Raw genomic sequence first — 22,214 nt, 5'->3', positions numbered from 1 at the left:
CCCCAACACGTCAGCTGCCGTCGTCGGAGATGCAAGTGTGATGGACGTCGACCGACGTGTACTGTCTGCGAACATGCTGGAAGAACATGTACTTACTTGAAACTCGAAGATAAGCGTCGGTAAGCTACATTCAGTTCACCATGACCGTGCATCGTCAAGTCCTTGCTCCCGCCATCCGAGTCTGTCGTCTTTGGGACTGAAGAGAGGGGAGACTAACACATAAACCCCGTAGAAATCGACCGGGGGCCGAAGATGTCACCGCACTCCGTAAGCGCATCGCCGTTCTGGAATCCCGTCTTTCTCGCCGTCTGGCCTCCGGTGCGACTCTCGACATCGCGAGCGGTGGCAAGGATGATATCGCCAACGCCGATTTTGACGGTGATCTCGAAAATGCGGATGACACGGGCTGCAGGTCGGACTCATCCGAACTCTCGGACAAGGAATCCGCGAGGCAGGACCAGAATTTTAACATATCAGGTGGAACCCTTTTGCTGAACCCGTCGGGTGCTCTTCGGTTTGGCGATCCGACCACGACCTTTTTTCGAGTACATAATCCCCGACCCTTACAGCAAACCTCGCCTGAAGGCCATCAGAATGGACACAGGCTCGACGACTATCTTCCCTTCCCTCTCTCATGGCAGGCACACAACCTGCTTCTCGCTCGCGCTTTTGCTCAGGTTCAATGGGCAGAGCTAGTACGCGAAGACCGCTTTCGCGCATCGGTACAGCTACCCTCACCTGTACGGGATAACTCCTTTTCACCATTTTTGCATCTGTCTCTCCTGGCAATTGGCAGCAGGTATATTTCACGCGAGGAGTTCGAGCGGCTTGGTCTGCCCGCACACTCAGATTACAAGGACAGGGACGTGCGATTTGCAGCCGCTGCCGAACACTTAATCGCAGAAGAGGTCAGAGATCCTCTCTTGTCGACTATACGAGGACTTTTAGTGTTTTCCGCTTTCCTTATCGGCATGAGCCAAGAGTGAGCAATCACTACCTGCGATCAATACACAAGCTGATTGCCAAAATTCCCAGTCGGCTCGCTGTCATACATCATGGAACCGCAATGACTCTCGCTCAGGATTGTAGGTTCCCGAGGTACCACTTGTTTGGTTTGAAGCTGACGAGTCCAGTCCGTTTGCACTTGAGCTATCGTCCCGAACTCGATGACCACAGGCCTCAAGACTGGGAGACTCTGGAAGCCGATAGACAACATTGCTTCTGGTGCTGCTCAATGGTGGACGTGTAAGTTGCGCATTGCACAACAATACATAGACCACAGTCCCTTGTGTAATTGAATTGCAGATATCTGTCACTTATTACTTGGCCGCTCGTTGCTCAGGTTCGCTACTTCTTACTTCGGCCGAGAGACATCTCTCCCTCGTGCACATCGCAATCAGCCTTTCCCCCCAATACCCTCGACTGCGGTCACAAAGCCATCGGACCTTGCTCACTTGGCGCACGCCTATCACGCTCGTCTCTCAGATCTGTCCTCAAAGGCAATCGAGGAAGTCTATGCGTCAAACAAAAGTTTACGGGAAAAACTGTGCATTGCGCGTCTAGCGGTTAGGAAGCTCGAACAATGGTGAGGGTGACCGGGCAGTTATAATTAGACCTCTGGCGCAAAATCTGCCGAAGATACTGACCGACAGGTGTCAGGTATAACTGTCTGCCCGATGTTCTACGGCTAGATCCCGTGCGCTCTCAGGCGGCTGACGTCCCACCTCAGTGAGTGTGTCAATAATTCTCACACACCTCTCACGGACCGAGTTCCTCTCATTACGGATTTTGAAGTCTTCGAAAACTCAAACTGACTTGGACGCAGTGTGAGGACCCTTAGCGCCTTCTATCACGCTCTGCGCATTGTAATCCTACGTCCATTTCTGGGGCACATCATTCGCGCGCCCGATAACACATGTGGATCTCAATCAGTCGATGACGCAAACGAAGCGGATGAAGATAACATTACGGACAAATGCGCCACATCCGCGATGACGATTGCTTCCCTCGTTGCTAGAGACCCACCAAGTGAGGAAATACATCATGGGCCCTTGACAGACCAGCAGTAAGTGAAGAGCGCCGGGCTTTACAATCATCGTTGCAAGTTGGCGGGCTAATCAGTCTGTCGCTCTGGAGCAGCTGCGCGAACATTGCAGGGTCCATCCTGATTCTCGTCGCTTGTGGCATGGTCTCACCCTCGCCTTCCTGTGATGTAGGGTTCGACGAGGCTCTCTCGGTCCTCATGGAGATCACAGAGTGGCTGAAACGTTTCCAAACAGTCTGGATCAACGCAGGTGATAGTGCTACGGCTCTCCTTGGACTGATAGGGGAGATTGTAATGCCAGCCGAGACTCGGCATTAGTTCGGGCGAGAGTCCACTTTCTCGTGAATAGAGCTCGTGGGCGATTTGAGTAGAGAGAGCGCTAGCCTTATGTTTGAGCGGTCTGATGTGACGTTTGCTCTTGCCCTCATGCAGCTATGCGATGTAGGATATGGAGAGATAGTGACCTTTATATGCTTGCGGCGCACGCCGCCCTAACTCTGCACTTAATGTCAAATGTCATCCCATGAATCATAGGTGGTCTACAAGAGTCCGAAGTCGGAGGCTAGCCTTCAGAGAATTTTCCACCCATGGTTTGGACTTCGAGGGATAATTTTAAGGTCTAAGCTTACGATTACAATCCGGCCCTAGTGACGGGAATACTGCCTATTTTGATGTTGCCGTCACTGCCTTGACATCTCCGGGTCTCGTCTACCGGACGCCCCAATCAGACCAGATTTTCAGGACAAAGTAAGGCTGGTAATAATCAGGAGATTTATAACATTGGGTCTCATTTGCGCCGTTGATCCCAAATGAAAATACCATACTGCACAGTGATGCGAGCGAAAATACAGCCCACATCTGCACTTTTTGCCACGTGAAAATCCCGTTCCTGGTCATTTGCCACCGGGAAAAGTTGAAACAGCAACAGTCAGAGAGTATTCAAACCAAAGAGGATGCAGATGTATAATATAGATACATGTTAACCAGTAAGACCTGATATATTGGAAAGCATCCCAACAATATGCCTACACCCTGGAATAGAGGCAACGTACATGCTCAAAGAGGCAGAGGTGGATTTAGAGGTGGTGCCAAAGGCGGGAGAGGAGGACCCAAGTTACCTGCCGAGCTTAGAGAACAGATAGATACGAAATACGGTATGTACATCCCACTATCGATCGTAAGAGGCAGCGCGCTAAATGGTATGTGTAGGATCAAAGTCGAGGAGAGGTGGATTCCGACATCATGATGATCGAAGAGATACTCGAGAAGACCGACGAGCTGGTCCGTCTATCCAGGTGAGAGGCAGACCACCGCCTTCCCCATCTGATTCAGAAGACGAGAAGGAGGACGAAGAACCTGCTCCTCGACCTGCTAAGAAGGCTAAGACTAAACCTACGAAAGACGAGGAAGTACGTACGAAGAAAAAGAAGAAATTACCTGAATTGAGATTACCAGATGAGATGGTCGGAGATCAGGAGGATCAGGAGATCGAGTGGTTGGAATATATCTTGAAGAAGGAGAAAGGAAAAGGAAAGGAGATTGACGATGATGGTCTGGATGGTATGTCAAAACCCGCATTGATATCTGAAAGGTATGCTGACCAATTTGAGCACAGACTTACTGGATTTTGCGGATGTGGTTGGACCCGGAGGGATGGGATTGAAGAGAGATGGGGAGGATGAGAGCGATTTGGAGCAGGATGATGAAGACGACGATGATAGCGATGACGATGATAGGATGGATCTGGATGGTCTAGATGAAGACGACGATTTGAGAGAAGATGATGACGAAGAGGACGATGAGGGGAGCGAAGTAGATAAGGACGGTGAATCGAATGAAGATGTAAATGTCAGTCATTTTAGCAAACTCCTCGACCCAAAGTACTGCTGATCTCCTTGATCAATATAGCTTGATGGAGAAACGTCAGAAGATGAACCTGGCGTTGAGGACGATGTCAAACAACCAGAAGATAATGCGACAAATACGGCTGCCAGTATTGGTGACACCACTAGTGATGCCGCGGCTCCCACCAAATATGTTCCACCACATTTGCGGGCAGCTCAACTGGAAGAGAATGCTAAAGGCAACAAGCAGAAAGCCGAAGAGTTGATCAAATTGGAGAGGAAAGCACAAGGTCTGCTGAACAAGTCAGTCTTCTATCTGTCTCACATTGTGAATAATCGCTGACACGCAGATGGTTAGATTGAGTGAAGCAAATCTTGAGAGTATTTTAGGTGAAATTGAATCGTTATATAGAGGACATAGTAGAAATGGTAAGTTTTCATGCTGCGGCCTTTCACACAAGCTCGGTAAAGCTTACATGGGAGTACCTCAACTTGCTCAGATGTTTCCACCACCTTGACCAATCTAATCATACAGATGATATCCAACAAAGCGAATTTACTCGACTCGTTTGTCGTGCTTTATGCGACGTTGGTGGGAGCCTTACATAGAGTCATAGGGATGGAATTCGGTATGTGACACATTCTATTGGCCGTGACAACATTTTGTATTCACCGCTGACACCATTAGGTCTTATTTAGGTGCCCATTTCGTTCATACACTCATCATGCGATATCAGTCCGCTCTCACCGGTTCCTCGACCAATGAGACTAAGCTCGAGGCCAATATTTACGAAACTCCCGACGGGTCCAAAGAGGCTCTCAACTTATTAACGCTTATAGCGGAATTGTATAACGCTCAAGTGATAGGCTCCAAATTGATATATGATCTGATCAAGGGTTTCTTAGAAGGTGGTAATGAGAAAGAAGGAAAAGAAGTGATGAGTGAACGAGCGACAGAAGGGCTGTTGAAGGTATTGAGATGTGAGTCTGATATTCGGCTGAATTTTCATTGAGTCTCCTCGAGTTGCTCACCAGCAGTCTGTGTATGAACATAGGTTCTGGTGCTCAGTTGCGGACCGACGATCCTGCTTCTTTGAAAGATATTGTCAATCTGGTGCAGGAGAGGACAAAAGGCAAGGAAAAGTCTATGACGTGAGTGATTTACCATTTATACAACGATCATGGTTTGTAGAATATCATTCAGAATCTGAAAAGTTGATCATTGGACCTCCGTGCTAGTGCAAGAGCCAGGTTTATGGTTGAGACTCTGACGAACGTCAAAAACGGGAAGATCAAGTCGATTCAAAACTCAGAAGGTGGTAATGAAGCTGCAACGAGGATGAAGAAGTTCTTGTCAGGTCTAGGCAAGCAGAGACGTTGTGAGTGGTGTTATTCACCTTCACTCTGCCGTCTTACAAATCGCTAATTGTTGATGTGATGCTGTTCTAGTGCTTGCGTATGAGCCATTGAGGGTCTCGTTATCCGATCTGCTATCAGCAAACAAAAAAGGTAAATGGTGGTTAGTTGGTGCAGGTTGGTCCGGGAATCCTTTGGTGGAGAGGGAACAAGCCTTAGCATCTACTTCGTCATCTGTCGCGGAGAAGAACAAGAAGGTGAAAGGTGAAGAAGGTCTCACGGACGAAGAAGCTTTGTTGGAGCTGGCTAGGAAACAGGGTATGAACACTGATGTTCGAAGAGGAGTGTTTGTGGTATTAATGACTTCTGAGGTGAGTTGATTTTGTTTTACCCAAACAACCAAACAAAATAGAAAGTTTCACAGACAAGGCTGATAGATGCGGTGATATACAGGATTACGTGCACGCCTGTGATCGGTTGAATGCTTTGAAATTGAGTGATGTGCAACAGAGGGAGTTTGTTAGAGTTGCCTTGCATTGCTGTGGACTGGTGAGTAAGACGTTTCTAGGTTGATGACTATAACTAGTATCTTTGAAAGGATCTGTACCTCATTTGATCATTACATACAGGAGCAAACATATAATCCTTACTATACCCTCATCCTGTCCAACCTGTGCTCGAACTCGTACGACCATCGATTCACCCTTCAATACGCTCTCTGGGACTTCATACGTGAATTGGAATCCGGTTCTGGCGAATCAACCAAACTCAAGAAACAGAAGCAAAAGCAGAGGCAGGAAAATATTGCTAAAGCTATAGGATATGTAGTGGGAAGAGGCGGATTGGATTTGACAGTATTCAAAGTGAGCATTGTTGTCTACCATTGAGGAACGAATTGCAGAGACGCTGATGTGGATCTGATGTAGGCAATCGATTTTACATTACTATCTACACCTCTGCTCGGTTTCCTCGTCACGTTCCTTATCCACATGTTCTTATCTGTACATACGGTCTCGCCGATATTCACATTACCCAAGTCATTTGATTCAAAGTCAGAATTTGACGAAGAGACTGTCGAAGAGAAGTTTGAGAAGACTTTGTCGAATACTGAATTAGCGGGTGGATGGTTATATGTCTTGGAAAGGGGACAGAAGAAGTTTGCCGAGGCTATACAGGATTTGCCTGAAAGGGAGAAGGAGGTGGTAAAGAGGGGATTGGATATTGGTAGGAGAGTTTTAGGGAATGTCTTGTAGCGTGGCTAATACCTATCGTATACATCCTTCTTGTGAGGTGTCTGGGATGGAATTATCGATTCATCGTATGATCATGTATCTACATTCTACAAAAACAAGGTCAAGTGACTGACTGACATCACTCATTCATTACTGCCTCACGGGACTACTGACGGTTTGGAAAGCTATCAATGATGAAATAAGGTTGCTAAGCTACGAAAGATTTAGGCACCTTGTCCGAATCAACTTTCGTCATGATCACCTCGGGCACACCCGAATCGTCCTCATCCGATCTACTCAGAATACTCGCTATCACCTCATCGGCATTCTCGATGGTATAAGTCTCTCTCTCACTTCCACTTCCATCTTCACTTTCACTGCCATTGTGCTCTAATGCTTCGACCTCCCAGTGAGATCCCTCTTCACTCCTCTTCGAGACCATCCAAGGCGGTATTTCCCAATCTGGATGATCCTCTCTCAGCTTGTTGATGAGATTTTTATAGGCTACATTCAAATTTTCAGATTGCAATTTGAGTTCAGCTTGATGCCTCGCTTGATACGCTGTATATCCCAATGTCCCCAAACCGGCTAAAGCGATTGCAGCGAATGTACCATAAGAGATCTTTTGGCTGATCGTGGGCTTACGTTCCGAGAAGCTGGCGACGAATGTATCTCTCGTGTGTCTGTCTTGGTCAGCGGTGGTGAATTCGACAGGACAGGGGATATCTTTCTTGTCGTTCCAATAGTGGTAAGGTACAGACCAGTTGAAATTGTGTGTGGTCCGATGAGAAGAAGGATCATAAGATTTGGTATAATAACATTTCGAATTGGATTTGGTGGGATCATCAAGTCGATAGCTTTCAAGCACTGTTGGTTGACTTTGAACTGCAGTGCTTGTAGTCATGTTGCCTAGAGGGATAGATTGCATGGGTAGTAATGGCTTGTTGATACTGGAAGGAGGGGATGTATTAGATGAGCTGGGATTCTGATCGGGAAAGGCGATATAGTGGAACGCTGTTTATTGCGTACTATTTTCAAGAGTCGATCAAGATTTATTAGCTCACGTATACGACGAGCTGAGTCGATTCATAATACACAATACTGTTCAGATCTACTGTATGTGACATCACATGAAAGGATGAGTGAGAGGACTTCCGCTGAAATCAAAGGATCGTCTTCGTGAAACATGTATAGTATGAGTACTCACTTTAGGTCTTGCTTTTACTGTACATGAACTGTACTGTATCCGCCACACTAGAATCTCACGAGATTGAGATGATTGACTTCATCGATTCTAGGATTATATGAGTATGCATACGAGACGAGGCAAGTATAGCTCCGAGCCCCATTTCGCTGGCATTGTACTAACTATATCAAGCTACTCCTCATGATCCTTTCACTTCATCGCCGCTCACGCTGTGAACACAATAGGAATTTTTGATTCTACGCTCTCACCCGATTCCAAAAACCTTTCATCTCCTTCAGTCTTCTTGGAATCTGTCCATACCATGTCAAACTGACCATTGCCATTGTTGTTCCCGTCCTCAGGCAACGTAGAAGACAGAACGTCCTCAACAATCGTATCCACATCCTCGAGCTTCCACAAACTTCTCTTGCTCTTCCGATTTTCATTAGACTCCTCATCATCTACATCCGGTATAGTAATATTCCAATCCGGATGATCCTCCTTCAAACCTTCGATATAATTTTCATAAGTCTTCATTTTATTCCATACTGACGTGGAATTACATCCCGCAGATAATCCTTCGGATCTCGAATCGTAGTTATTGAATAATTCGTACATGCAATATCCCCAGGTTCCTGCTAACAATACGGTAGATCCAATGAACATCGCATTGAATGCTTTGGGATGTCGCTCTTCAAATTTTTTGTTATGAGAATGAGAATGGGGCTTTTTGTGCTTGGACTTGGTTCGTAAAAGGTACTCTGTTTCTAGTCTAGAGTTGAATTGGTTCAATAGATGGTGGTCGAATACGTCGGAATTGGCGGAGTGGTGTCCTTTGGATTTGGAAATCGATCGGTATGAGGAATCGTTGAGGTATGTTGTTGAAGTCATGGTGAGACAAGGATCTGAGTTTGTATGTTGGTATAGTTCCAGTTTGTCTCCTAGAGATATGGGAGGCAGGCTTTACTGATGAGAAATGAAGAAACGAGTTGATATCTCTACAAGTTTGGGGAGAGTGGCGAGTGAGATCTGAGTTTTCAGCAAATCTCATTACAGTTCAAGGTGTATATATACATCTGCTTGTTATTTCCCATGCGCCTCGACCAAACGAACCGGAGTTGTGCTTGATGAGTACCGGAATGGTAACGCTGAAAGGAAGCGAGGTGATATCGGAGATGGCAAGATTGTTATTATGTATTCTGAATTAGAGTACCCAGTAGACCATCCACCAAGTTGAGATTGTGGTTGAGTTCGAGGTTGAAATTGAGGGGTCGAGGTCAGCCTCATTTTTCATCGAGGTCCTTATTGTGGCCAAACAGTACCATGAGGTCTTGCGATAATCATACCGGTGTAGTATATTCATGGCTCGTTACTTGACATTCCGACGATATTCCGTTCCCTGTCTTTGTTGAATGTATCGAGACTTGATCATCGTATGCGAGCCATTCACCAATCGAGAAAATGAACTTCTGAAGATCTAAGTTAACTTAGTCTAAGGTAGAACCTCGATTCACTCAAGTACTGTATCTACGTGAGAGTCTATCTAGTTTGTGATGTCTAAAATCCATATCCAAAAATGAGGTCTCATTTGACACCTATTCACGTACATCAACAACAATTTCGTTGCTCCCTCCCTCCTCCCCTTTATCATTATGATCCGTAATGTAACTCTTCACACTCAAATTAGGACATCTCCCCCTGACTTCAGTCAACGTATCATTATACACCTGAACGGTATCTTTCAAAACCTTGTTCTCCATTTTTAGGGATTGTAGATGATCCTCATTACTAAACGCATATTATAGGCCGAACCGCAGGCTACTACCACCGACGCAATAGCTATACTGCGACGTATCCAATTTTCACACCTGCTCTCGGATTGAAGTTCTTCTTTACGTTTGTGAGATTCGATTAAACCCGATACGACTAGGTTCTGATCGTGGCTTAAACCGAAATCTCGAGGTTGACCCAAAGGGACGTCAGAGGAGGGAGGGGAGGAGGACAGACGGGAGATTGTTACTTTCCATGAGGCCGAGTGACTATAGAGTGAGTGAGTGAGTGAGTGAGTAGTTAATCCCTGTGTTCTTTGTTGGTGCAGATGTGTTCTGTATGAATGTAAGGTGGAGACATATTGTATGAGAGGATATTGACACTCACTCTGATTTGTTACCACTTGCTGAGTCTCTGTTCGTATCTGTGCTTGTGGTTGTGTAGGCTGCATTGAACTATAGGAGATCCCTAAGATCGATTTCTACCGATACGGGAGGTTCACCAGGTCGACTGGCTGTCGCAATGAGCTTACTTGTGAGAGTCGGTTGTAGATGTGTTAGTAGAAGACATGACAAAATTTGTCTAAGTGAATCAACCGGATGTGAAAGGGAAGAACGATAAAAATAAAATAACTTTGATAGGGATTACAAGGTAGGTTCCAGTAAGCGTATGTCCCAAGAATCATCATCATTCACCTAATGCAATTCTGTTTTGGAACCAAGTCTACTCTACCGTTCATCAAAATTCATACATTGGTATACAAAGGACTGTCAAGTGATACTGATTTGGTGCCAGGTGATGTATACGTCAATAGATTGTATCAGACTGAAAAAGGCGGTTAGATCTGACAGAGGATGTGAGAAGAGGATTCTAGTCAGTGATGATAAGTATGACCTATTGTGTGAATAGGCATTCGGGAATTCTGCCAAAATATGAAGGAGTTTATCTTCATTGTGTGAGTCAAGTTATTAGGAATATGGTCGACCGGAAAGAAATGAAAACAAAATGAGCATAATGCATACTGAGTATGAATGTCAAACAAGATTTGGACCCTTCTTCACTAGATCAGAAAAACGGTCCACCCAATTCGCGTTTGATTTTTTGATAATCAATCTCTTCTACTATAATGACGGCCGACTATTCCATTGAACCCGGTTGGGGTATTCGCTATGACGACCTCGGGATGCGACTTATCAGGTGATAAGGATCCGCAAGGAGTATAGATTTTTGAAAGGGAGAGTCGGTGCTTTTGTGTAGATTCTATAGAAGAGATATATCAGCAACGATCTCTTGTAGATATACAGGTAGCGGGAAGGTGCATAAGGTTCATGGATAAAAGGTGATAAGAGGTATAGCCTAGGTATAGGTATAGGACGACTCACTTATTAAGCGTTTGTTGAAGAAAAGAAACAGAAATAGAATCAACATCGAAATTTGTTTGAACCCATGCAATCCTGGCTGCAAGCACCAAGCACCAGACCAAACTTTGGGAGATGCGAGCGTAAGTGGGTCACGGACATACAGTACCAGTGGAGGAGAATGCCACATTAAATGTTGGATGATCGGCGTTTGGTGAGAACGAAATTGCCGATACTGATTTCTCTGTGTGCTCCCACCATAGATAGCCAATCTCACCGTAGCGCACTCGCTCTCACTCACTCACACTCTCACTCACTGTCTGTCTGTCGGTCTGTGCAATTTTGCTGTTTGGGTCAATTTCACTGTTTCCTGGCTCCTCTTACTCTTCTTCTTCATCCATCAAGTCAGCTGTGACCTAGGTGTGTATCATCGTTCATCACCTTTCTCGCACGACCACCCCCACTAACACCTTGCTCTGCGTATCGTAGTAACCCGTCAAAATGGTCAAGCACAACAACCAATTGCAAAAGAACCACTTCCACAAGGATTGGCAAAGACGGGTCAAGACCTGGGTTAGTGATTGTTTGTTTCTACGCTGCGGTTCGGGATTTGAGAGTGGGAGTGGTACCATCACGGAAAAGGATCAAGAGATGTGGAAGGATCGCTGGATAGATATGGATGAGAGTTGAAGTGATGGTGTACGGAATATGGATTGAGCGTAGATATTGGAAATAAACATATAGCTAACATGTTGGTACTCTATAACAGTTCGACCAACCCGGTAAAAAGAAGTCTAGAAGAGTCGCAAGATCCAAGAAGGCTCTTGCCACTGGTGCTCAACCCCTTCAAAGACTTAGACCTGCCGTTCGATGTCCTACTCAACGATACAACATCCGAATCAGGGGTGGGTGGATCTCCATCGTCGTTTGTGTATATGTGGAAGAAATGTATACTGATGATTTTGATTTCGGTGTCGATTTTCAGAGGGACGAGGATTCACCATCTCCGAATTGAAACTCGCCGGTATCAGAAAGAAGGAAGCTAAAGGTCTCGGTATCGTTGTTGACCACCGAAGACGATCCAAGTCCGAGGAAGGACAATCGCTCAACGTCGACAGATTGAAGGAATACAAGACTCGATTGGTCGTCTTCCCTAGAAAGCAAGGTAAACCTAAGGCTGGTGATGCTCAAGTGAGTTCAAACCGACATTGGGATTTTCTCCATCATTCATCGATCGTTCTGAATATTTTGATCATACAATATTTACATCCATCTTCTATCTTTATTCGTCGAACTATCACTGACGCTCGTTCGTTCCGCAGGGTGAAGACCTTACCGCTCACCTCACCCGAGAAGCCATCCCTCTCCCCGCCTCCTACACCGCCGAAGCTCCTCGAGCCATCACCGACGAGGAGAAATCGACCGACGCCTTCGTCACTCTCCGACTCGCCCGTGCCGCTCAACGAAACGAGGGTCAAAGACAAAAGAGACTCAGAGAGAAGGAAGCTGCCGAGAAACAAAAGTAAACAATTAACCGACATTAGATCAATTGGTATTTGTTTGGATGATGCAATTTTCCTAGGGATGAATGCTGGTGCATGGCATGTAAGGGAAATTTGTATTTATTGATGGTAGTAGTGGGAACCATGCACAATCTTTCTTCTCTCAAGTTTTGACCCTTCGGCATATCGGGTCGGATGGAATGGTTACGAGCGCTTGTCATATCATTGGATTGTTATTGATTGTTGGATACTGATTGTCGAAAAATGGAACGGGACTGAACCTGACAAGTCTCGTGTCACCGGTGAAAACTTCATTGGGCAGAGTGATATGAAGGATCATTATCACTCATATTACCGTTTGATCTGCCGTTTCCCCACCCAGCTCTCACGTGTATATGGGCAATACCAGCCGGTATCAGTCTGAGTGAACCCACAGATACCCAGTATGAAGTCTAACCTGGTCGAGTCCTTTTCAATCTCATTCGAGGTGAGCTACCTCTAAGAAATGCGAATTGCAAATATTATTCCAACGAGGATGACTTGGGAGCAAACCAATGCTCTGTACGAACTACTTATGCTTACTTTACTCTGTGTGGGAAGTATTGTGACTGGACTGTGAAAGAGCAAATAAAAATATATAGATAGATCCTGGATAATTGGCACGATGATCGAATTCATACCTACTCTTGCTCTTCCTCTTGATAAAGTCGAATCAAGAAACACTTCATGCCCTTCTCGAATAATGTCCTTCCGACATAAGGTAATGAGATTTTAGCTGAACAGACTGCTTAAATTGATATAAAATGTGGATTAAAACACCCCCTGTCTTTGAACCTCATATCTAGACCGAATGTTTCTTCACAACGCGGATCGTAATGTACTATCTTGTTTACTTAATCATCCTCCGCAGATGTGAGATTCAGTTTGTGCTTAGAAATAGAATCGCCTTTACTGTGTTGAAATGAGGATTCCCTCCATTAATCAAAACCAATGTAGGGAAATAGACATCACAGAGGGATTGGCTATGAGCTGCTATACATCCTTCGTCTTGACTACTGTGGAATCAGATTGGAGTCAACAGAGATGACCATGGTACATGATAGATGTTGGACATAACATGATCTTATGAGGTCTGCATGAGCATGATCAGCTTTCATCGTGTTTTGGCTCTAAGAGCAATCAATTACTTTGAATTGTTTGTTGACTTACCACCCGGTAGTCCCGTTATGCCCGCTCGGTTGAGCCGTACCACTGTGCAAATTACAAGCTCACTTATTGGACGGGACAGGGGTTGATTAGCGGGATCAAATGGCCTCGATTAGATTTGGGGAGGTGGGGACCCGTCTGTTTGCTCAGGGTTTAACAGGTGTTATCTTCCCCATTTCATTTCATTTGATTGTCGTGTCATGATAATTTGAATTTCGTGTTGAATGGGGAAGTCATTCACCTCTGGCAGTCGACTTATTGATGCATTGATCTCTCTCCACCTTTCAAGGGGATCTCTCATCTCTTTGTCTTTTCTTTCATCTTACATCCATATACCTATCTTGGCTCTGTTGCCTGTACCTCTCTCTCTCCTTCTATACCCAATACCAACGATACTCTCTCAAAATGGCTCCCATGGAAAAAGGTTTCTCGTGGTCCAACATTGCTGTTGGTAAGTCGGGTCTCTTCTTGCTTTAAAATCACAATCAACATAGAGAAGGGGATCGTTCGAAGTTCCTCAATGACACTTGCATCTATCTTGGTCTACCTTGTCCGGAACTACTTGTATTGACTTTGATGATCGTCTTGTACAGGCGCAACCATGAACATGTTCGAGGTGACCACCCTCGGTCAACCTCTGGAAGTACTCAAGACTCAGATGGCAGCGAATAGATCACAAAGTATGGGTCAGGCCTTCGCTACTGTCTGGTCGAGAGGTGGGATCAAAGGGTTTTATCAGGGATTGATCCCTTGGGTGAGTGGATGGGTTGTCGATTATTGTATGAAGAGAGGAAAACATGAGCTGATGTTTTGATATCCTTTTTTTGGCTATGAAACTATCGCTCATTCCTCAACCTACTTCCTACATCACTCTCACTATGCTCTCTCTATATACGGATCCTTTTTATTAATTTTCCTGTTCCCGGATACCTATCCACCTCGCTCTGCTCCGTTATAGGCCTGGATCGAAGCGTCCACCAAAGGAGGAGTGTTGATCTTCACTTCAGCGGAAATTGAGAAATACACAATCAAAGCTTTCGGTGTTTCACCTGCTGCGGCGGGTATGTTGGGTGGTATTGGTGGTGGTGTCGCTCAGGCTTATGCTACGATGGGTGGGTGGATACTGCTATGGAGATCAAGGCTGGGCATTTTGCTAACGAGTCAATGTCATCTCTCATATCACTCATATCACTCATACTCTACCTTTTTCCATGCCATTTTATTCGCACATCGTCACCCTTCACTGTCATCCTGAAATCTTGCCTGCCTGCCTCGTCGAATCGTTACTGCTCTACCAACTTCCAAACTGGGCATCGCTCGGTGGTCCGCAGGCTTCTGCACGTGTATGAAGACCGTCGAGATAACCCGACACAAGCAAGCCTCTGCTGGTGCTCCCGTCGAATCGACTTTCAAAGTGTTCTTGGACATCTACAAACGAGAAGGTATAGCTGGTATCAACAAGGGTGTCAACGCCGTTGCTTTACGTCAAGCTACCAATTGGGGATCAAGATTCGGGTTCGCTCGTCTCGCCGAAGCTTCCCTTAGGAATATCAAGGGCATAAAAGAAGGTGAAAAATTAGGTGCTTTAGATAAGATCCTTGCGTCGACTGTTGGTGGTGCTTTGGCCACTTGGAATCAACCTATTGAGGTTGTAAGGGTGGAGGTGAGTTTACTTTTATACTACGACTGTTTCTACAATCTCGTACTGCATATCCCTCTACGAGCATTCCCATGATTTTGAGCTTTTCAGTCCATTTGGAGAGATGGACGGTGTTAACATACAGTGAATTGGTAGATGCAATCCGCTCTCAAATCCCAAGACCCCACTCGACCAGCTAAGAAGACAGTTCTCAACACCTTATCTTACATCTACAAGACTAACGGTATCAAAGGTCTTTACAGAGGTGTAGCACCTAGAATCGGTTTAGGTCAGTCGACCTTCGCTGATTGATAGCGCAATGACTTTAGCTGATTGTTTTCGATCACTGTTTGTAGGCGCCTGGCAAACCATCTGTATGGTCAGTTTCGCAGATTATGTCAAAGCTGCGTGAGTGAACATTCATCATGTTTTTGTCCTGAGGTGTCAGCTGATATAGTGCTTTCGAATATCATAGTATCGGTACAAGTAAATAAACGGTTGATTCGAGTATAAACCACTTCGGGCTGAACTTGCCTCTTGAAGAATATCAGAAGAATCTCTCTCCCTCTTAGATAATTACCCTTACGATATGTCAATATATATACCTATCCTTTTCCCTTCTTACAAATACATAGATGATACTAGTGGGATCTCAATTGGTGCTCATTGGGTTTGGCTGCTTCTGGGAGTTGTGGTTGTGTGATATGATTAGAGATCTTCTTCATATGCATTTCTAAGTACAACAAGTGACAAGCATAAAAAGCACCGACACGTGTCATCCACCCAATCAGATTTGATCCCGTTGATCGTCGTCTTGTCGCGTCGTGTCGAGTCTGAAACCCCCATCCAATTGCTGTGATACTCCTCTTTTGTTCAACAAACATCCACTACTGCCATCATTCCATCATCTTGACTACTTGTTATCTCATCACCAGAAACCACCTGGCTTCCCTCGAGCAGGTCTCCCATACTATCTAGCATCGTATACGAACAGACCTCTTGACGCTCACTAATCTATCTTATACCATACTGGTGAGTGGCGTGTTCTCTACCTGTTGTGTTCGGATGGATGGGGATGTGACGGGGCTTGGCTGCAAGTCGAATGAATACAGTACACATGTGAATCTCAGCTGACGTATGAATATCTTTCACTTATCTATCACTTGTTCTCCTCAAAATCGCTTTCGTACATTGTATGGTCTCTACGGCGTGATCGTATCCACCTCCGCACTGTTTTCGATTTCAACGCATTGACCTTCAACTGATCGATTGACTCGTCCCCTATATACTCATCCCACAGTAGGCATCGTTTCATCCACTTGACACATCTCCATCTGCATCCGTGCTGATCCTAGCCTCGACAACCTATCTTCACTGTATAGATCACTTGTCACTTGACACGTCAACACATCATCTTAGGTGCAGGACCGATATCGGCTGGACACCACTCTAACCCCATCCCACCTTCAACGACTAATCCCCATAATCCAATCCAACATGGCTTCATCAACTTTACGACCTCATCGATCCCCCTCACCCTCCCCTACGCCCTCACCAACTATAAACCCTTCCAACCCCGCTAAATTAACTCGTCAATCCCTCGGTCCACCATCTACCACCCAAGGCGCACAATCGAAAGGATTCTCAGGTTTGGGTATCGCCTCGCCCACTGCGGCCTCTCATCCTAGACACGTATCGTCCGCTGCTCTCATTGGAGGCGCAGGAAGGGAGAACTCGCTCTCCCCTAGACCTAGTTTAGGTAGTAGCGGAGGGAATGGTCATCTCCAACAACCCCGAGCTGTCTCTTCTGGTCCCGGGTCTGCACTTGGGATGTTATCTGGAGGAGGAGGAGGTAGACCAAGTAGTGAATATATACCTAGTAGAGACAATGCCAAGACGCCGGAGGGTGAGTGAACGTCTCTATATCTTCAACTCGTCCAGCTTCTTCGCATGCCACAACGACCTCGTTTCTATCTTCTCTCTCATGATTTTATATTTTCTTCGATTGTCGTGCTAATTGGAACTTTTCCGTAATGCCACAGCCGAACAGATCGATCAATGGTTTAAACATCTCGCCAGCTGGGAAGCGACTCTGGAAGAGATGGCTGCGGCAAGTACGGACCAGAACTTTACCGAAGAACTCGGTGCTATCGAGCAGTGTAGGTGTATCTTGTCCGAACAATCGACCGTTCTCATTTCGACTTATGCTAATCTCACCCTACTTGTCCACAGGGTTCCGAGTACTTTCCGAAGCTGAGCGAACTGCCGCTTTATATTCCCTTCTTCAACACTCCACGCCCGTTCAGATCCGTTTCTTCCTCTCAGTGCTCCACCATATGGCTCAGTCCGATCCTATGACCGCTTTACTGTCCCCTGCACCTTCAGGACCCGGCTTGCAAGCTCAGATGGAACAAAGGCTCAGCGCCATGAACCTCAAATCCCCTTCTGCCGGTGGTGGAAGTGGATTCACCGGATCTCCCAATGCGAATCAGTATCTCGCTCCTGATGATGCTGCAGCTCAAAAAGCCAAAGCCAAGCAGAACCGAATTTCTGCTCCCGGTACACTGCAACCTCTCGATCGATGGCAAAGTGGACTTGATCAAGTGATCGAAAGAGGATCCTCACCTGGATTAGAGTCCAATGGATCCAGCAGAAGTCGATCTCCTGTACCTTACGCTCGACCCAAATCGACTGATTTCTCGGGTCAAGCCAACCAACCTAGGAGGGAATCATCTGGATTCCAAAGATCACCTAGACTTTCCGCTGGAGGAGTCGGACTGGGTATCGGTCAACCTGAGGGATTACCTCATGGTCAATCACCAGTCACTTCTCCTTTCCTCAATAATGGAAGTTGGGCAAGTATGGTCAACACACCTATGGTTCCTGGATTCATCGATCCGAAGGTTGACAATCTCACTCAAGCCTTGAACATGGCGAATCTAGGACTAGGTGGTAATCCAAATAGAATTCCCTTGGAAGACGCAAGGAAGTTTAGGAGACCCAACGCAGGTGGAAATACATCTAGGAACGTTTCTGGGGCATATAATGATGATGGAGAGATGATCAATCCAAGATCGAATCAACCGGGTGGAAATGGTGGATTCAGCAATGCCACTTCACCATTATTAGGTGGATTCGCCAGATCCCCAGTCTTAGATCAGTTCAACGCCTTGAGCGGTTTAGGTCTGGGAGGTGCCGATCCCAACGCGTTAGCGGGATTAGGAATGAATTTCGCCAATCTCGGTGCGGGGGGTTTGAACGCTGCTCAAATGATGGCAATGCAACAATTGCAAACTGCTGCGTCGTTCGCTCAAGGTGGATATGGAGGTGGATCGCCCAATTTGGGTCATGGCTTGAACCAACATCAACATCAACGAGGTAATAACCACAAGAATGGACCTCAAGGTAGAAGATCGCCGATGTTGGGTAATAACTCGAATAAGAACTCGCCTGCCCCTGGTGGAGCGGCCGGAGGAGGTGGAGGTGCGGGTGGTGGAGCAGGTGTGGCTGGACCGGATGATGTGGATTTGAAGATCTTGGAAGATACCGCAGGATGGTTGAGGGTTCTCAGACTGCATGTGAGTGTGATATCTTGCTGGAATACGTTTCTCTTGTATATGTGGGTACTTACTCACCCCGACTTGTGATTTCCCAGAAATATACACCCAACTTTGAGAAATCCTCATGGAAGGAGATGGTAGAGATGAACGATCAGGATTTGCAGGACAAAGGGATTTCCGCTCAGGGGGCTAGGACCAAGGTGAGTTGGATGATTCATCTTACTTCATGTTCGGATCATTTACTCGATCAAATATCTATCGTGCAGGTCTGTCGATCATTTTATCTTGAGTGTTTACTGACTATCCATGCTATATTGCAGTTTCTCAAAGTATTCTACAACGTTAGAACCAAGATGGATCTCCCCCATCCTGAAGGACAAGAGGAATACGCTCCAGGAGCCAAAGATAAAGAGAAATAAATCATAAGCTTGAAGCTCAAAGAAATTGGGAGGGAGTAGTCTTTCATTTCCCATTGAATCGTCTTTGCCTTTTACCATATACATACTAATTGAAATCGAACAATCATTCACGATATTGTACACGAATTTCCTTCTCTTCATTGTTCTGGAAATGAATCTTTGCATTGCTGTGCTTTATTCTCGGATTTCAGATTGAATTTTATCATCCTATGATATGTAATGTGATTGTTGTCTCACAACTTATTCGCATACGATCTACGAAGACTGGACATTGGCGTCAAGCACTGTCGGTTTGGGTACAAAGGCCTGTGATGGGTTGCCTTCTTTCTGCTTGGTTGGTCATGTTATGCTTCTCATTCAATCCAACCCAATAAAGGAGGTGAAAATTTTGGTGGTCCCTTGTGAGGGCGGAGTAAGTTCAAATAGAAGAACGGTATGATTGCCCTGTGCTTTAGCGTATCATGGACTGGATTGGACTAGTGCTAGTACTGTACAGTACAGTACATAAAGAACAGACCCAACTCATTTACATGCTTACACAATCTCGTAACAGTGTGATCAATCTTCTTCGAACCCTAACTGGACTACAGTACTGTAGTGATCTACTGATTCTCCGATAGGATATTATTGACGATGCCTTCTGGAAACTTTCCATCTAGGTAAGCCAGCCCTTCGATTTCCCAAACGGATCTCTTTGTGATATATAGTACAACATGTAAATGCCACGTCTATGTACTTGCAGTGACAATAGTCATCAAACGTTGGAAGCGATCACTACTGATGGTGGTCGACGATATCGATTGGTAATAGACATGAACCGAGGTGAGATTGCTGAAGGTTCTTGTGATTTCTCTGGTAGTATTGAGGGTGACTCCAGGTGAGTAGCGCTGCGCTCTTGTCTTCGCGCTTGCTCCATTAGAACTATTGTATTTGGAGTCAGTCATACATATACTACCCCTTGACTTCTTTATTCTTATTGATGAGGTTGAGGGGTTTTTGGAACGCAGATCAAGCATCTCCTTCGGTACGAATACTGCCAATCTGACTCGTATGGTACCTCTCAATGACTTGGGCCAAGATCACATCGACAAACTCTCGACGTTCATTCGAGCCAGCACGAAGCAGACTATCGATATGACTCTAGATCAATCCGGAAGGGGGATGACCGCGCTCAAACAAGAGAACAGCGAATTGAAAAGTCAAGTATCTTCGTGGACGAGAAAAGGTATAGCCAATGCTATGATGGCTTCTTCGGTGGCTCTTTTGGGGACAGGATGTATAATTTGAATTTCTCATAAACGGGTAAAAGAAGAATTATCTGAATTGAAATCGAAACAAATTCAATACAATGGTGACAATCACCCTACCATTAGTACCGATTCTTCCTATGGGGGGGTGTTCTCAGGATGTCGATACTGGAAGTATCATCAGAGTAGATCTGGATCTGGATCTGGATCTAAGTCCCAATCCGATTTGTCCCGAAGAGACTGAGGATGGATGATCTTAGGACTTGTACGTGGTTCGCCTTTCTGCCACACGAGCAATGATCGAGGATAAATACATTACATTACATCACAGTACGAGTACTGTACTTGCCAGGAGATATTTTTACAGAGTGATTGTATATGTACATGTCTCGATTCGTGTATACGGCACTCGCACAGTACTAGTAAGCTGAATGTTAACAATTGCTGACTTATATCTCAGGGCAGACCGCCAACGTATATAACATGCAGCATACTTGCAGAGAGAACTGATTGATACTGTAAAATCTGTCAGTGATACAGTGCCTCCTGTGTTTTGCCTCTGACTTCGTGGCAGTTTACAATACATTTCTCGTGAGACGAAAGAATCATGACGTTCATGAAGATGTGCGTGCAAGCGCTCACCTTTCATAGAAGTTCTCAATTTAGAAGGATTAGTGTCCCCCTTGGCCCCCATCCCCATCGAGTAAATACAAAGGTTCACATTCAGGCTACTGCCATCATGAAGACACTATGTCCTCATGAAAGAGGCGACTTCTAAGGTTGAACCAACATCTCTGAAAAGTTATCTTCCACAACATTCTGAAGTGAAGCATAGACAACATCCTGATCGTGTAAACACACATAATCGCACTGCTCAGTATGTCCATATCAGAACAAGACGACAGGTAAATGGCTTTTCACCCTTGACTGCATTCGCAGATTTATTCGATTCTCGATTCCATGACCCATCAGAACCCTGGGTTCTTCATAGATATTGGTCGATTCAGACCAGAGATTCTTCTGGAACAGTCACGCGAGCTACTTTGGATACAATGAGCCGCTCTATCCAGGGGGCCGAAACATTTCATGACGGAGGCGTTGCTGACGGGGGCTCGGCTCCTTCAACGTGAGATTTTCACCGTTTTCCAGCTTCTACAAAGCTGATCTAAAAGATGTATCTTGTGCGGTTCCCATAGCGAGCCGCAATTCTCCGTACGCGTATACGGTGACTCCAATGCCGAGCCTTATTGGCAATCGATTCAAAGTCTCGATGCCAAACAAAGTAACATCCTCGCACAATACTTTGAAGGTGTCTCTAAAGAACTTTCAAAGCACAGAGCGGCTCGTGAACAATTGAAAGATACACAAAAGGACCTTGATTTTAGCAATTTCGGCCTCAGAGTGCTTGGCCTTGGCATTTTAACCTATGGAGCTCTTAGTTTGTGGAGCTTGGGTGTCGATCAAGAGTGCAAGGCGCGATTGCGAACCGCTTTATCTGAGTGTAAAAATAACCTCGATTGGGTACGAAACAATGGTTTCACCATGGGAGAAGCGGAAGTCGATCCGAATGGCACTTGTCCCAATGATGATGGAATCGTTATCGAGGTTTCTTCTATGGATCAATAATCGATATTGTAGAACACCATCAACATTTGATATATCCGTATATATTATTGATATTTCTATATACACTCATACACACGTCTATTTCGATGCTACAGTGCTCTTCTTCGTTAGAGCGAAGACAACCGCACATTCGCATTCCGGATCCCCTCAACCTGTTAACGACCGTAGCTCTCGAGAACAGTCAGAGGATAAGAAGTCGACATTCGACACAAACAGTATATGAAG

The 22,214-nt window shown here is 45.5% G+C and overlaps 8 protein-coding genes across 8 annotated transcripts; 6 read left to right on the top strand and 2 right to left on the bottom strand.

Annotated features, from left to right (window-relative positions):
• Positions 1 to 1,991: 1,991 nt before the first annotated feature.
• On the top strand, positions 1,992 to 2,362 carry I203_106796 (uncharacterized protein; the record flags this gene model as incomplete). The annotated part of the gene is made up of 2 exons (XM_019151118.1): positions 1,992 to 2,065; positions 2,140 to 2,362. 2 exons carry the CDS (start codon positions 1,992 to 1,994, stop codon positions 2,360 to 2,362), a joined length of 297 nt encoding a protein of 98 aa, XP_018999686.1.
• Positions 2,363 to 3,065: 703 nt separating this feature from the next.
• On the top strand, positions 3,066 to 6,497 carry I203_106795 (uncharacterized protein; the record flags this gene model as incomplete). Its single annotated transcript, XM_065518054.1, has 13 exons — positions 3,066 to 3,198; positions 3,254 to 3,604; positions 3,660 to 3,892; positions 3,953 to 4,191; positions 4,247 to 4,317; positions 4,389 to 4,517; positions 4,588 to 4,869; positions 4,944 to 5,040; positions 5,128 to 5,267; positions 5,338 to 5,615; positions 5,698 to 5,793; positions 5,874 to 6,107; positions 6,171 to 6,497. The coding sequence occupies 13 exons, from the start codon at positions 3,066 to 3,068 to the stop codon at positions 6,495 to 6,497; spliced, it is 2,610 nt and encodes an 869-aa protein (XP_065373358.1).
• A 187-nt stretch (positions 6,498 to 6,684) lies between these two features.
• I203_106794 (uncharacterized protein) lies at positions 6,685 to 7,380 on the bottom strand (the record flags this gene model as incomplete). The annotated part of the gene is made up of 1 exon (XM_019151116.1): positions 6,685 to 7,380. One exon carries the CDS (start codon positions 7,378 to 7,380, stop codon positions 6,685 to 6,687), a length of 696 nt encoding a protein of 231 aa, XP_018999684.1.
• A 507-nt stretch (positions 7,381 to 7,887) lies between these two features.
• I203_106793 (uncharacterized protein) lies at positions 7,888 to 8,553 on the bottom strand (the record flags this gene model as incomplete). Its single annotated transcript, XM_019151115.1, has 1 exon — positions 7,888 to 8,553. The coding sequence occupies one exon, from the start codon at positions 8,551 to 8,553 to the stop codon at positions 7,888 to 7,890; it is 666 nt and encodes a 221-aa protein (XP_018999683.1).
• Positions 8,554 to 11,291: 2,738 nt separating this feature from the next.
• Positions 11,292 to 12,316, top strand: I203_106792 (60S ribosomal protein eL13; the record flags this gene model as incomplete). Its single annotated transcript, XM_019151114.1, has 4 exons — positions 11,292 to 11,363; positions 11,560 to 11,695; positions 11,776 to 11,981; positions 12,113 to 12,316. The coding sequence occupies 4 exons, from the start codon at positions 11,292 to 11,294 to the stop codon at positions 12,314 to 12,316; spliced, it is 618 nt and encodes a 205-aa protein (XP_018999682.1).
• A 1,587-nt stretch (positions 12,317 to 13,903) lies between these two features.
• On the top strand, positions 13,904 to 15,549 carry I203_106791 (uncharacterized protein; the record flags this gene model as incomplete). Its single annotated transcript, XM_019151113.1, has 6 exons — positions 13,904 to 13,949; positions 14,092 to 14,252; positions 14,457 to 14,610; positions 14,830 to 15,161; positions 15,294 to 15,426; positions 15,494 to 15,549. The coding sequence occupies 6 exons, from the start codon at positions 13,904 to 13,906 to the stop codon at positions 15,547 to 15,549; spliced, it is 882 nt and encodes a 293-aa protein (XP_018999681.1).
• Positions 15,550 to 16,634: 1,085 nt separating this feature from the next.
• Positions 16,635 to 19,116, top strand: I203_106790 (uncharacterized protein; the record flags this gene model as incomplete). Its single annotated transcript, XM_019151112.1, has 5 exons — positions 16,635 to 17,043; positions 17,180 to 17,296; positions 17,370 to 18,715; positions 18,793 to 18,897; positions 19,018 to 19,116. The coding sequence occupies 5 exons, from the start codon at positions 16,635 to 16,637 to the stop codon at positions 19,114 to 19,116; spliced, it is 2,076 nt and encodes a 691-aa protein (XP_018999680.1).
• A 2,299-nt stretch (positions 19,117 to 21,415) lies between these two features.
• Positions 21,416 to 21,989, top strand: I203_106789 (uncharacterized protein; the record flags this gene model as incomplete). The annotated part of the gene is made up of 2 exons (XM_019151110.1): positions 21,416 to 21,489; positions 21,560 to 21,989. 2 exons carry the CDS (start codon positions 21,416 to 21,418, stop codon positions 21,987 to 21,989), a joined length of 504 nt encoding a protein of 167 aa, XP_018999678.1.
• Positions 21,990 to 22,214: the final 225 nt, after the last annotated feature.

Source organism: Kwoniella mangroviensis (assembly GCF_000507465.2).
Source record: "Kwoniella mangroviensis CBS 8507 chromosome 1 map unlocalized Ctg02, whole genome shotgun sequence".
Taxonomy (NCBI): Eukaryota; Fungi; Basidiomycota; class Tremellomycetes; order Tremellales; family Cryptococcaceae; genus Kwoniella; species Kwoniella mangrovensis.
This window is presented reverse-complemented; position numbering and strand designations above follow the sequence as displayed.